Genomic DNA, 14,616 nt, shown 5'->3' with positions numbered 1-14,616 from the left:
GAATTTGGGTTGGATTTGGATTTTGGCTGCAGTGAGATGAGATAGGATCATAGGATGGGATTAGTATAGCGATCGTCGGATTGCGAACGAGAGTTGTCGCTGGCGATTGGTCTGAGTATTAAAAGATTGTCTGACCGTGGCTTGGCTTGCTTGTTTGGCAGCACTGGTCTGCGTTCTCTGGAATCCGGGCTGAGTGTTTGAAAATCCAACGTCAACAGCTACAGTGTCAAGTGAGAGATACGTAGAGATGGAGCCCGGACGGGGAATGGAGGTGGATCTCGATGAGGGACGGGAATCTTCAAAATCTTAACGAGTCAGGACGGCGCCAGGTGGGGATGCCCCAATCAGGCAAACACTGAGCCTAGTGAGCCTTCAGTCCAGACTCTTCCTGGAAAACAACTCCGTTCCCCGTCTCTCTTATTTCGTCATCCTCGATATTGATTGCAGAGCAGAGGCCTTCCATCCGGGGCCGTTTGGCTGCCCACAAAGAACAGCTCCTAATTTAGTGCTGCTATACGAAGTCGAGATTGGGGCCGGATCTTGTGGCCCGCCAGTGACCGTCAAACTCACCACCATTAGCACTGCGGTTTCAATCATCATCTCGGTCTCGTCCTGTGCCTTTCCTTCCACGGCACCCACTCCATTCCAATGACATTGCCGATCTTTCTCGCATCAGCCCGTCCCCGACTCCCCGACTCCCCGTTCTTCGATTTGACATGATAATCTGCGTCTAGCGCCTGGCCGGGGTCTTCGGCGACGCCCAGGGCAAACGTCTTCAGCCAACACTGCCCACTGCCCACTGCCCACTGGTCCAGTCATTCCATCCGCATGGAATTCACTGACCACACTCGCTTCCATCAGTACCTCTCACCTGGGATGAGGGCCATAAAAAGAAATTAGCCAGCCAACCAATGCATTGCAACTTGCGAGATGGCAGTGGCTGATGAGTTGGGTGACGACACCCTGCATACCCACCTATATCAAAGCTCAGATAAGGTAAATTACGAGGGGTACGTGAGGCTCAACTGAGTTCTCCTCGCTGCTCTCGTCCTGTATTCGTCTTGTAACGTGCTCCGCCCTCGCGCTGTGATCCCCGAAGATATGCGCTCCACAAGGGCGCAGACCCCGACACACCAGCGACCAGCCACTTGTTTCGCGTTTACACCGTCCAGTATTTGGCTCCCCATTTGTCTTAACCGGTTCGGGCTGCAAAATAAATAATTTCCTAGTAAAACAGCAAAAATAAGGGGAAGGGTGGGGAGGGAAAAGTGATGGATGGCTCCAGCGCAACGGCCCTGACTCGTCCCGTCGCGCTGGTCGATTGTCTCGGCGGCAGGTGCAAGACACTCATCCCATGTGTCGAATGTTCGACCATGATGGAGGGTACGCATTCAGAGCGTGAGGCTCAATCCGTGCTCCCCAATTCGTGGTTCCGTCATCGCCCGTTTGTTTCTCCCAATTGACCAGGAAACAGACGAGAGGATAAATGGCCCCATGGGTCCGCTGCAATGATGGCGGTCTCAATTGTTTCCTCTCAAGCTTTGTTCTCTATACAGGGGCGTTCATTTTATCCTTTGTTGATATAAGTTTTCCATATATCTTGTCTGTGCAACAATGGATGACCACTACCCTTACCATGACTTCCAACAACACTACCATGTGCAAGACCATGTGCCAATTGCGCAGGACATCCCATACTACGCTCACTCCGATGCCCATATGTTGGCGACTCCCATATCAGACGCGATGAATGGTGGTATTCCCATGGCCACGAACGCTGCGATCAAGGGCCATCATTTCCCGATCGTCGAACCACTGCATTACACTCCGCATCAAAATTCAGCCATTGTATATTGGAGCCCGCCGTCCCCATTTGACGAAAGTTTGCGTAGTGTGTCGCCGCAGATGGACTGCCAGAGCAACAGCCGCGCACCTACTCTTATCTACGACGATGCCATGTCAAGTAGATCCGGCTTCGAGAGCTCGCCCTCGCCTTCATACCCCGAACCCGTCACGATGACTTCCTACAAACAAGAATCAATGAGTCCACTCAACGAACACGTTCAGCCAATACCACAGCAGAGCAACCCTATGTTTCTCTCAGTGTACGCCGGCCATCAGCCTAGCGAATATAGCGCACCCACGACCTCTTCCCCCAGTGACTCTTCCAAGAGCCACCGAAAGGCACCCCCCGCCCGCAGGAGAACCACCAGCAACCGCGTTCAAAAGCGCAATCGCAAATCACCTAAAAAGACGCCAGCCAGACCCAGCCGCGCTGAACCAGTGACAACTTCCAAGCAGTCCCTCAAGAAGACTGCCGACCGGCGCTTCGAATGCACCTTTTCCCGCTATGGCTGCACGAGCACCTTCCCCTCCAAGAACGAATGGAAGCGACACGTCAGCTCTCAGCACATCCAGCCCGGCTTCTACAGATGCGATGTGGGCCGGTGCAGCCTAAATAACATAAAAAGTCACACTACGCCCCCCAACTGCCAAGCGCAGTCTTCCCCATCGCCCACCTCGTCGAACTCCGAACACCCAGCGACGCCGACAACACCCACCCTCGTCAATGACTTCAACCGCAAAGACCTCTTCATCCAACATCAGCGCCGCATGCACGCGCCCTGGGCCGCAAATACAAAGACTGGCAAGCAGTCGGTCCCACAGGCCGACAAAGAAGCGTTTGAAATGAGCCTTGACGGCGTCTGGAAGAGGTGCTGGAAGCAGCTCCGTACCCCACCAACACTGAGCCACTGCGGCTTCTGCGATGCGGAGTTCCGGGGCATGAACGCTTGGAAAGAGCGAATGGAGCATGTTGCGAGACACTATGAGCAGGCAGACCCGGGCCCTGAGAAAGAGGACCTACCTCTTCGGGAGTGGGCGCATGAGAATGGAGTTATTATCCATGTGAAGGGGCAGTGGAAGTTGGCATCGCTTTGTCGGGAGTGATTCTCGCGTGGCGCGGGATTATCTTGTTTCCCTCTTTTTTATATTACGGCCTACTTTATGTTTTCTGTGGCTTCTCTTCATATACCTGTCATTTTGAGATTGCTCGGGATGGTTAATAATGTCGATTGTCGGTGCGGACCACGGTACGGTTTTTGATTTGTGTTAGGGTTTGGGCTGGCATGACATAGCGTGATGATTTACGATGCTAGATGATATCCTGTATTTAATATATATAGCTATTTAGGCCTCTTACTCTGTCTAGTGATAATTCGAAAATTGAACTCAAAGCCTTCATGTTGAAGCGCCCTGGTAAAAGGGTACAGGGATATACCTCAGTGCTCCATATACCTCGACTAAGATCTCACCTCATATGCGCCTTCCCCCTTCAGGGGTACTCTGGGAGTAGTACGTAATATAAGACTACGACATAATGGACGCGGTAATGCGAGTTGAAGATTTGGTGACAAAAGTTTAAAAGTAAAGGACAGACTTTGTGTGTATATTTTTTGTTTCCGGAACGAGTAAATGTATGCATACTACAACCAACCCAAAGGCCCCGGAATTTCAAAAGGAAGATGTAAATGGTGCAAAGCAAATTGAAATACAAGATAATTATTAGTTATGCATTAATTAAAGGACTTTCCGAGTAAACCGACCGCAAACATCGCCTTCTGGAGTACTTGTATACTCCGGGCCTCTATACCGCACCAAAAACTCCACTGGCGGGTGCAGAATAAACACCCAGGAAATCAATCCACCTCCGCATTTGGGCCAGCTCCGTGATATTCGACCAGCTCTCCCATTTTGAACCCGATACCCTCGCATGATACCTCGCAAATGATACCCCAATAACGAACACCTTCGCGCCCTCCAATAAGCAAACCCAAACCAGGCCATCCATCGTCAGACCAGCCACAACCGAGCGCGCACGCTCGGAGTCTTCTCCGTCTTTCTTCCCTCGCCTCGCCTCTCATTCACAATGTTTGTTCCCCTCTTCTCTTCTCATATTCTTATGAGACCGGACTGTATTTAATGTTATCAAATAGGCCTGTCTACTCTCTCATAATTATCAACAAAGCTGGTGGGCTCATCTACCAACGGGAATTTCACCCCGGCTTGCACAAGCTCTCGACGAACGATTACCTTGTTCTTGCGGGGACATTTCATGGGTATGTCTTTGCCAACGTCCTAATCCACTGGAGGCATCAAGGCGGAAATCTTAAAAAGAAAAAAGAAAAGCAAAGCAAAGAAAAGATATAAGCTAATACTGTGTCCTCCAACCACAGCGTCCACGCAATCACGCGCTCAATAACACCCAAAATCCCCAACCCATCCGCGACACCCACCCCAACATCCAACAGCCAACAAACCTCCACGCCATCGAATCCATCAACACCAACGCCGGGCGCAGGAACAACCCCAAGCTCCTCATCCGGCCTCCCACCACCACACGCATCCTCCGCCTCAATCACCAACTCGATGTACCCCAACCCGTCCGTCCCGATAAGTGGGCTGGAGATGCTGGAAACGGACAAGTTCCGGCTGACGTGCTTCCAAACGCTAACGGGGACGAAGTTCTTGCTATTTACGGACCCGCTGATGGAGAATGTGGATGTTGTAATGAAGGGTGTTTATGAGATTTATGCGGACTATGTGATGAAGAATCCGTTTTATCAGATTGAAATGCCGGTTCGGTGTGAGAGATTTGATAGGGGAGTTGGAGGCTATCTGAGGGCGAGGGGATGATAAATACTTGTTGATATCTCCGCTGCTGTTGGGTTGTCGGTCTGTATATTTTCTTGACCTACGGTCTTTCTTGCTTCTGTTGCTGGGATGCTGGGAATGATGGTAACCGTTTGGGACTTTGTTTGGCGTTTATTGCTAGAACTACTGATGATCGGCTTTGTTTTCGTATGAAACAGTTACCTAGGAGGTAGGTAGCAACGCCGGGTATGCATTAACATAAGTAAATAGAATACATTCTACGCTGTATCCATCTTGTCTGTGTCGTCATTATCTTTCTTCCCAGACGATTGTCCCTCCTCGGGAATCCCTTCTAGATTCGCCTTCTGCTCCTGCTCTTCGCGATCCCGTTTCTCCTTCTCCTGTCGGTTCTTTTCCTCCTCCAACGAAAGACGGAGGGCGAAGGCCAACTCGGGGTCGTTCTCAGCAGCAGCATCCAAGTCAAAGCCGCCGGCGTCACCACCGTCAGCACCCATCCCACCTGAGCCATCAGCACCTTCACCACCGAGGATAGGCGAGGCCTGGAGCTCTTCGCTGAGTAGATTCGGACCGGGTGGGATGATGGCGAGGTTGGAGCCGTCACCGCTCTTAACGTTTTCGATGAACGCCTCCAGCTTCTTAGTCTGGTCGGATTCGAGATCGCCAAAGGCGATTACGTCTATGGAAACGTTGTTCTTCTTCATTTTCTTTGCGAGCTTTACGAGGGTCTTTTCGTCTTCTTCGATGGGAGAGCAGGAGAATACGACGATGCGTTGGCGCTGCGATTTTTCAGAGCGGTGTTTGAGAGCCAGCTATTTCGATTCATATCCCTTGTTAGCTTGAACATACCCAGGTCGACACGGGGAAGAGGGTGGAAGACATACACCGGCAACTTGTATACTCGAGCAGAAGTGGGCAGTCCCGTGGATCTTCGTGCGATGTAATCCGGCCAGAATGCCACCGAAATCAGTAGTGAATGTAGAGAGCACCTCGGGGCCCTTTCCGCCCATACTCATCAGTCCAACGGCCGACTGAGGGTGTGCGCGCATCTTGGCTGTATGGATGACGCTGACGGCGTCGATCTGGGCTTGCCATCGTGTCGAGCTGTGGCTATTAGTCACGGATGACCGGAGAACGCAAAAAGGGCAGATATGTGGCTCACGTATAGTCGCCGTTTCTGCTGCTTTCGCTATTGTCGACGCTGGGACGGGTTAGCTAGCTAGACTACCGACTGAGCTCGGCGGATGGGGCTGACGAACATGATCATCGTAGCTTCAAGCGACATCTTGGCGGGTCAATCGGCGGTGCGGAATATGTGATGGGAAAAAGGAGCAATGAATTAGAGTGTGAGAAGAACTGTCCGGCTAAATAAGCGGGGGAAAATAAAGGTTTGATGATGGCGGGAGGATGAAGCTGGAGAGAGGCGGACACAGAGATGTCACACCCGCTGAGGAGTTGAGGTTGAGCTAACCTAAGCTAACGACGAATTAAGTCAGCGCTTGTTTACCGTAATATTCCCCCATCAACCACTCCCGCAACAACAACCGCCCTCTCTTCCTCATCCCTCCGCCCCTCAACGACACAACGCCAAACGCCGCACGGATCTCTCTGACAGGTTGAATTAAGTCCTTGGTTTTTGACATTATTTAAAAGCATTCGATTTCGTTTCTACAATGGCCACAGCGACTAAGCGAAAGTCTGGCGAGATGGAAGACGCGTATCCCAGTATTGAGGACGCAACTCCCACAAACACTACACCACCCAAAAAGCGGATCCGAATCACGCGAAGCCAGAAACAGTCCCTAATGGACAATCTGCAGCTAGAGAGTATGCTTTTTATATCCTGGTCTGCTGAGTTTACGCTGACCATTGCAGTCACGGAAAGAGCGCGCAAGCTCCGCGCACAGTACGCCCTCCAAGCACAAGACCTCCGAGCTAGACTCGAACGACGCGTCAACCGAATTCCTGTGGCTCTTCGCAAAGCGAACATGAGCGAGCTCCTCGTGAAACACAACGCCTCCCTCCGGGCTCAATCAGAGCACCCTTCGCCAAGGAAATACCGGAGCCCAGCTAAAGGATCGCGCAATTTCACGGCAATGTCTGCTTCCGGCAGAAAGAAGGCTGCAACAGTCAGCCCAAGCCCTCGCAGGATTCGGAAACATAGGTATGTAGCGAGGCATTCTGAAGTCACGCGCTTGGCTAACGTGTCCAGTCCCGCCGGTATCTACTCTGACAAAGAAAACGCGCCTGCGTCAGGCGAGCAGCTCGACGTTCTCAAGAACCCCAAGAGACGCGGAAAGACTGGTGCGACCCCGGGAACATCACGCGTTGTTTCCCAGGAAGTCCGAGGGGCAGACTACAGGATCCTCTCACCCAAGTCCTCAAATTCTAGAACGTATCCACAGTCGCCTCTGCGCGCTTCACCCGAGAAAGGCCAATCGTCTTCATACCTATCCCGGCCCATGTCACCACTAAAGCCCTCGAGCCCTCTGAAGTCTACCACCGGTAATCTTGGAGGTGCTCGTCCTGGCTCATCACGAGGCGCCGCTCCTGCGCGCCCACCGTCTTCCCAAACAAAGAGACCTGCGAGCAGAGCTGCCACTGCGGGCCCTAGATCGGTTCACTCTCCTCTTTCGCGGCCTGGTACCCGGCAAACCGACCGCAGGGGTAGCATCTCATCGACCACATCATCCGGTACGACCGTCACAAACACCAATGCCGCCCCGTCGCGGAAGGCAACAACTGCAAGCTCAGCAGCAAGGAAGGCGACCGCCGCAAGATCGCAGGCGCCTTCTGCGGCTTCGAAAAAGACTGCAGCCTCTGGGGCTAGGAAGGCTACGACGTCGTCGGCGGGAGGTGAGACTACAACAGGCGGGCGGCGCACTCTACGGAAGCGTGCATAGGCTACTTACATATTTAGCTTCTTATCTCATATTAGTGCTTGACATCTGAATTATTGTTGCATGTCAATTTACAAACAGTTCGACAGCGCGGAGTCGAAGAGTTGTTCTTTCATTCGGTGGTGTTCGGATGCTACTGGTTGCTTGGTATTGGAGTTCTAGGTCTTTTATCTATTCATTGTGTTTGGACTGGTTAGATGTTTCGAGTACCATGATTTCGTGGCTCTGAAGTAGTCCTCTATTAGCTTTTCGTCGAAATTTCAGCAAAAATTCATCTCGCTTTATATTCTATTCAATAGCTTCAATACCTAGTGAATTTCGATTACTTAGCTAACCTGAAGTCTTAAGTTATTATCTAGCGAATTGCCATAGCGTATGCCTACAGAGATGATAAGTTGACTTTGCCAGAGGCATTTCCACTCACAACTGACTGTAAATAGACTACATCACCTATGAAGGAGGAAAAGGAGCATCATATGGACGGTGACATGTATGGATGCATTGGAGGGAGAGTGGAAAAGGAGAAAGAAAAAAAAAAAAAAAAAACTAGGCTGAGGAATGGAACCACCGAACACTTACAATGGACTCAACGACAAGACAGGACACCGCTTCGAAGGGGGGGATAAGAAAGAAATGTTGAAGAAAAGGGGAATAAGAAGGAAAATGGGTAACAGTGAGAGGTAGAAGGAGAAAACAGGACTCGCCAGAGTTAGGTATCTTAACAGTCTTAATCGACTGGCAGGAAAGTAAAGAGAAAAGAGAAAAGAGAACAGAAAACCAATTCACAGAGTTATTGATTCTGCAAAACTCTCGCAGATCAACGAGAGGCGAAAATTTGGAATTGAAGAAGAGAAATGGAAATGATGAAGACAGAAGGGAACACCGCTGGATTACAGTGCAATATTCATATGACACAGCTGGTTGTCAGATGCAATGCAATAAAAGGGCGCAAATGAATGGTAGGAAATGACACCCAAGGTCCTGAAATGTGAATGGCGAGCCATGGCTCAACTGAAAAGGCCCAAAGGTTGGTTCTTAGTGGTGGGTGGCTAGTCAACGAGAGAGAAAAGACAAGAGACGAAACCTTGCGGCTGGATGCAATGCATTTTTTGAAGATGAAAAGGGACGAGATGATGTCGTTTCAAAACTCAGGCCAGAGGATCCGAATATGTGATGTGGGGTTGGCATTAAGCGGAAAGAAAAATGACCGCGCGCCAATCTCCAAGGGGAAAATGCTGGCAACGCCAGAGATACGTCAATAACGTTCCTGTCGTCGCAAGTCAAGCAACAGAAAAATTCCGACACGCGCCTCGAGTGTAAATGAGCAAACCCTGACTATCGAACGGGAAATGGAAAGACAATCAACTAGCAACGCCCATGGGTCCCGCGTTCGCACGAGCTCTGTATGGCACTTGTTGAGATTGGCCCTCAGGTTGACTCCCAGTGCTGGTGCTGCGGTTACGGCCATCAAAGTCCTGGCCGCTGGGTGGAGCAATGGCACTGCTTGAATGAGAGTGTCCGGCTGGACCGGCCACATGCCGGACCGAGCTTTGCATTTGGGAAGCAGCATCTTGGGATGGGTCTGTTTCGATACGAGCCGAAGTAGGCACATTGGCTCCACGGCTTTGATTGGTAATGGTAAACGTTTCACCGCCGTTGCTTGCTTTCTGGGAGAAGCCTCCCCTTGCAATATCCCCGTATCTCTTTAGTATTTCTTTTGTAGTAACTTCTGAGTCTCCCTTGAATAGGGTACTGTCACTAAGGACCGACTGAAGGTCCTCGGGAATCTATACATGCTAATTAGTAAACAAATTTTCCAAAGAAGGGTCGGCCAACATACCTCGCACATGGTGTCATTATACGTGATAAGCGCATTGACTGCTTCGATTGCGAGGAAGCTCTCGTCTACGGCGCTGGTCTTGGCATTCGGATATAGAATGTTGGGTGTCATAACGGTTGCGAGGTTGTGGATGTCCATCTTGCTTCCGGTGTCTTCATCTACATGCGAAAAGGATGATGTCCAATTTAAGAAAGCGAACAAGACTTCCATGGTGTCGCGATGGGCTTTAGGAAGCAAGCAGCATGTGAGATGGAGAACCCGCTTCTGCTTCTCAGGGTCCGAAATTTCTAAATCTTGTCAATACATTGAGAGCGACGGATAGGATAAGGATCGGCACATACTCTGGGAAGCAACAAATAAGCGATGCAATTTAAACGTCAGAAGAGGATCGGGCATTTCACGGAGGAATTTCTTAAGAAGAGCGGCGATTTGAACGGGCGTCTCCTTGGTCAGGTCCACTTGCTCATATTTGTTGTCGATCAGCTCAGAGACATCCTTCAGCCGTCTAATGTTGCCGTTCTTTCGGAAGACACCTTCCACAGACATGTCCATTTGACGCATAGCGGACACGGAGTCGTCAACAAGAGCAGGAACTCGAAGGGCTCCCGGGCCAACACCATGACTTGACTCGGTCCCCTCCTTCTCGACAAGCAGATCGAGGCTGACGCCAAACACTCCTTTCTTCTTTCCACCTTTCTTCGCGTCCTTGGCAAAAGCCCTCCCAAATATATTCCAGATTGTCGGCTTTCGTGACTCGATCAGTGAAAGGAGTTCCTCTAACGTAAAGGCACCATCCAATAAAGGCTCCATAGATAAGACAGCAACATGTCGGACGATGAAATACTCCAAGGCTGAAAGCTCTGAGAAGTACCGTTTGCCTCTCCCAGTTGCAGCAGGGAGAGGTACTTCCAGGCCAGGGGTAGACATACCACGTTGATGTCCGTGGTTATACCTGGGAAGCGGTTCAGTAGTGTTGATAAGCTTGGTGCCAGCGTGCTTGTATGCATTCGGGCGCTGCTCTTTGGCTTGTTCAGCTGCAACAATTCTTGGAATATCATCCAGAGTCAAGGCATCCTGGTTGCCAAACGTCAAGTCAGTGACTGGATCCCCGTTGGCATCCTTCTCCTCCACGATTTGGAAGCCCGGTCCCCTGGGATCTGAGCCCTCGCCGCCAGAGGAGCCGGGTCTGACACTCCGTCCTTCTGGCCCGTCAATGATTCTTGACGCCCGAGCCTTCTTGTAAGTTGTAGATAAGGTGCGCTCATTCCTGATCGACCGTAGGCGTCGCATCTCACCAACAGTCTGCTCAAGGGAAGATCTGTCAGCATCTTTCCGGCGGCGCCGTTCACCACCTGGGGCCACTTGGCTATTATCAGTTTGTGAAGATGAGGGGTCATCTAAAAAAAGAATTGAACCTAAGCATTAGCATTCATGGAAAGTGTCGGGTGTGAATCCAGAAAACCTACCAGATGGGAAAAGGGTTCCTCCAGCTCGTAAAACGGCCAGAAGGCGGGCCAGGGCAACCCTAAGCAAGAAGACAAATTGCTGAAGTTTTGAAATATGCTTGAATCCCTTTTGCATATCGTTTGCAATTCCTTTGTGACTGACACAGGTCGCGCATAAAGCTTGCCTGTCTTTGGTACTTAGGAGAGCGTTCTGAATGTTGGAAGTCAAATCGGTCTGGCACGAGGCACAGACGAGGTGAGGGGGCTTTATATGCCATCTGTTATCGCCCAACATGACACACTCGTCATCAATCGGCTCTTTGCATGCCGCGCAGCAATCGGAGAGTTGATCAGCTAGAGTTTCCACGCCAGAAAGCAGATCTGCAGGCGTCTCCTCCTCCTCTAGTGGCCGCAGCGATTCGAGATCGCCGAGACGGTCGAGAAGATGATGCAAGCCCTCAGGGCTACGTTGTTCTCTCTCCAGCTTGAGCGCCCCTTGCAGCCCAATGCGGATGAGAAGTTTGAGGTAATGGGCGAGCCCTGTGACAAGCGATAGAAGTTCCTGAGTCACACCGAGTTTTCGAACACCCGTTTCCTGCGTCTTAGACAGCAATGCAAAAAAGGCGACAATTTTTTTGCAAAGTAATTTGGCTTCCCGGCCAAAGGCAAGGTCTAGATCCGATCAGATAGGTGTGTATATAATTATGTTTGTATTAAAACTTACCCTTCATCCCTTGGGCCTTGATGAATTCCGCAAGTTGATCGATGGCCGAGAAAAGGATCTCGACATGGCCGATGAACTTTTTCGCAACAAGAACACCGTCCAGATATGCACCATTGCTGACATGCAGAAGCATATCCGAGATGCAGGCTGCAGAAGACTCTTCAAATGTGGAAAGAGTGCTCCAAATTTTGTAGACCTTCTCCTCCATCAGATCCTCTTCCTCGCGGATCTGAGTGCGTTCCTCATCGGTGGCGTCTTCTTTCATCTGAGGATATTCTAGCGGTTGACCGGTCGGAGAAAGGCGCACATTCCAAAACTTATGAATCATATAACACTCAGGGTGCCAATGTTGGTTCTGTCCATTGCGGAATATCTCCACGAATTGTTTCAAGATTGCGGTGTGACAGCCATGGCAACGCTGGGCGAATTGCGTGGAGTAATGGTAATGGCAGTATACTTTACCTTCATGCTCATAATATGAGTCCTGTGCCCCAAAAACTGTAGGGCAGACTGAGCAAGTAAAGTGCTCAATGTGATACTTGCGGTCCAGTGCAGTAATATACGACCCTCGCAAGGCGCCGCCGCAATCGTGACATAGAAGGTCTAGCCTTCGAAAGTAATCGATCTCACAAAGCGGATATTGCCCGCTTCCATCTTCTGCATCAATAGGGAAGAATTTTGACGCCACTATTTGACCGCAGTCCTATTACTTTTGTTAGAGCTGAAAAAGCAATCAATAGTTGCGACGTAGAAAACTCACTTCACACTTAAAACATTCGAGATGGTATGTTGCCATTAGGGCTCTAACGAATTGGCCAGTGAGGGGTTCGCTGCACTTCTTGCATATCCTTGATGAAGCACCTCCTGGTGACTTAGCGTGCGATCGGCCATTCGGTCGGGGTCTGTCCAGCGGCCCAGAACCCTCCCAATAATTGGCCCGGTCTTGAGGTGTTGTCGGGTCTCTGGAATCGGCTGGGTTCGAGTCTAAACGCCGGGGGGGCCGACCATCAGATGGGCTTGGACCTGCATCATATCCAGCAGATGCGTTCCACGGCCTTGTGCGAGGAGAATCGAAAGGAACAGTGCTATCGGCGGGCGATGTGGGCGTCTGTGCTTGCAAGCTTCCCCCACCATGGCTACCACCATAGCCGCTCGTGTTCAGGGACGGACGGACAGCCCCGTTGCCCGGCACGAGGCTGTCCGGCAATGAAACGTCGCCGGGTGGCATGTCCGTAAAGAACTATGCCTTTGTGATAGGAATCCAACGATTTGTCCACCAAAAATAATGCGACGATTTCTCGGCCTTGCTTCGATTGTAGTTGAATGAAAGGATTTTGAGATTGAGTGCGTTTGCCGCTGGGATCAGGGAGATTCGAGATTCGGGGCGGTAATTCGACGGTGAAAAACAATGAAAACTATGTAGGCAGTATGTCCCCTACTGGTCGAGAATGCAAAGTTATGTTAGATGGCATTCTCTCAGCTTCGCGCGGGGCTGGGAGGAAGCATATTTAGGGTCGTTTCAGAGCGTACTCACCTCAAGCCATTCAGGTACGACTTGCGGGGAAACTCGAGGAACAAGGAACACAGCGCGTGATCGTCGGGCGACGAAATTAACGGGCAAAAAGAGGGATTTGGGTGATAGGGAGACGTCGATATAATTCAGCAAGAGAGCGCAGCCATCCGTGGAGAACGAATTGGACTGAAAGGGTCGGAGCTCAAAGTGAGACCAGCAAGCGGCGGAGGTCGAAAGCCAAGATCACCACCATACCTGATCCCTTTCAACAAAGGGTATCTTTCCACGGCCGAGGCCTAACGACTCACAAAAGAAACTGCAATAAGAAATCAGTTGTCTGCGGTGAATGCTGTACCAACCAAAACCTGCAGCATACGGACTCAACAGACAAAGAGTATGTTTGGGGCAGTGCCAGTGCTGCTGTCAGTTGTTGCTCTGCCCCCCCTATGCTTCCATCTTGGTGAATGACGGTCACGTGCAGAGTTCACCGCTTGGCACACCGCCTGAAGAGAAGAGTCATATGTTTGTTTTGCACCTTCATTATTTGGGTGGCTGGAACTGTACCTGAACAAAAGCAGGCACGGAAAACGAGACATGTTGGCAAGGAAGAAAACAGTGTCATTGCACTCAGAAAAAGTCGGATAAATTTTTTCAGGAGACTTAATTGTATAAGAGGCAGGGAATTCGAGCCTCCTTCACCTCGTATGAAAATGCCTTACGGCCTGAGGCTTTTATTTAGGCCTCAGGCCACAAGCCAACGGCTGGATCCTGCAACTGCCCCTGAGGGGTTGAAAGTTGAAACTTGACTGTGAATCCGACGGGAAGGGTCTCCAGTCTCCACCTCTTGAATTCATCAGGGATATTCATCGTCGCTAGATGCCAAATTTCTTAGCCTCTGTGAGGACTATATCTGCCATGGTCACTTCAACAAGGGTCTCCGAGCTGGCGGGGACTGTTGATCTCTAGAGTGTGACTTCTCAATACGCCGATGGTAGGTTGACGATATGAGGCAGTAACTGGGCAGTTCCTGTGGCTCTCATATATCAGTGAACCTCTTATTCGGCTTGTTATTTTATCTATCACTCGTGCTTATGCGTTTCCAACACCTGGATTGGATCCAACCTCAGACCTTTCTGGCCACCCTCATTGTGTTACATCACCAGGCTCATGCTGCCTCGAAGCAGGCACCCGGCCACACTAACTAGATAACCTGTCTTCGGGGTAAATTCCCTGAAGCAGCAGCGGAGAATCGTAAGGCAGAATTCTGGATTGCTGAAGATGCCTTGCAGTGCCATTCATCGTATTATCCAATACAAACTTCATCCAAAATTACGGTCTTGGAAAGAACCTCTTTCCTTGGATAGTTGGGGTATCCAAAAGGAGAGGGCGTACATTCTAACAAAAGATCAGAGTAGTTACTGTAGTAGCTTAAGGTAATATCGTAAAAAACGGTTCTGCTCCTGAGACAGTTGTTTGCATTTCAAACCTAATGCACAATTAACTGCGTCCTGGAGGCAATGCGG

The 14,616-nt window shown here is 50.5% G+C and overlaps 5 protein-coding genes across 5 annotated transcripts; 3 read left to right on the top strand and 2 right to left on the bottom strand.

The window, feature by feature from the left end:
• Positions 1–1,260: 1,260 nt before the first annotated feature.
• ASPSYDRAFT_46014 (putative C2H2 finger domain protein) lies at positions 1,261–3,250 on the top strand. Its single transcript, XM_040847144.1, has one exon. It carries the CDS (start codon positions 1,615–1,617, stop codon positions 2,947–2,949), a length of 1,335 nt encoding a protein of 444 aa, XP_040701839.1. The 5' UTR covers positions 1,261–1,614; the 3' UTR covers positions 2,950–3,250.
• A 501-nt stretch (positions 3,251–3,751) lies between these two features.
• On the top strand, positions 3,752–4,695 carry ASPSYDRAFT_203891 (trafficking protein particle complex subunit 4; the record flags this gene model as incomplete). Its single annotated transcript, XM_040843842.1, has 2 exons — positions 3,752–4,118; positions 4,236–4,695. The coding sequence occupies exons 1-2, from the start codon at positions 3,982–3,984 to the stop codon at positions 4,693–4,695; spliced, it is 597 nt and encodes a 198-aa protein (XP_040701838.1). The 5' UTR covers positions 3,752–3,981.
• A 236-nt stretch (positions 4,696–4,931) lies between these two features.
• ASPSYDRAFT_58585 (proteasome regulatory particle base subunit RPN10) lies at positions 4,932–5,956 on the bottom strand (the record flags this gene model as incomplete). Its single annotated transcript, XM_040849556.1, has 4 exons — positions 4,932–5,483; positions 5,556–5,775; positions 5,834–5,872; positions 5,931–5,956. 4 exons carry the CDS (start codon positions 5,954–5,956, stop codon positions 4,932–4,934), a joined length of 837 nt encoding a protein of 278 aa, XP_040701837.1.
• A 266-nt stretch (positions 5,957–6,222) lies between these two features.
• Positions 6,223–7,574, top strand: ASPSYDRAFT_79274 (uncharacterized protein; the record flags this gene model as incomplete). Its single annotated transcript, XM_040850990.1, has 2 exons — positions 6,223–6,498; positions 6,547–7,574. Exons 1-2 carry the CDS (start codon positions 6,345–6,347, stop codon positions 7,572–7,574), a joined length of 1,182 nt encoding a protein of 393 aa, XP_040701836.1. The 5' UTR covers positions 6,223–6,344.
• A 1,358-nt stretch (positions 7,575–8,932) lies between these two features.
• On the bottom strand, positions 8,933–12,808 carry ASPSYDRAFT_153300 (GTPase-activating protein LRG1; the record flags this gene model as incomplete). The annotated part of the gene is made up of 6 exons (XM_040842269.1): positions 8,933–9,358; positions 9,412–9,698; positions 9,753–10,808; positions 10,878–11,528; positions 11,581–12,283; positions 12,341–12,808. The coding sequence occupies 6 exons, from the start codon at positions 12,806–12,808 to the stop codon at positions 8,933–8,935; spliced, it is 3,591 nt and encodes a 1,196-aa protein (XP_040701835.1).
• Positions 12,809–14,616: the final 1,808 nt, after the last annotated feature.

This window comes from Aspergillus sydowii (assembly GCF_001890705.1).
Source record: "Aspergillus sydowii CBS 593.65 unplaced genomic scaffold ASPSYscaffold_6, whole genome shotgun sequence".
NCBI lineage: Eukaryota > Fungi > Ascomycota > Eurotiomycetes > Eurotiales > Aspergillaceae > Aspergillus > Aspergillus sydowii.
Note: the sequence above shows the minus strand (reverse complement) of the source record. Positions and strands in the feature narration are given on the sequence as shown.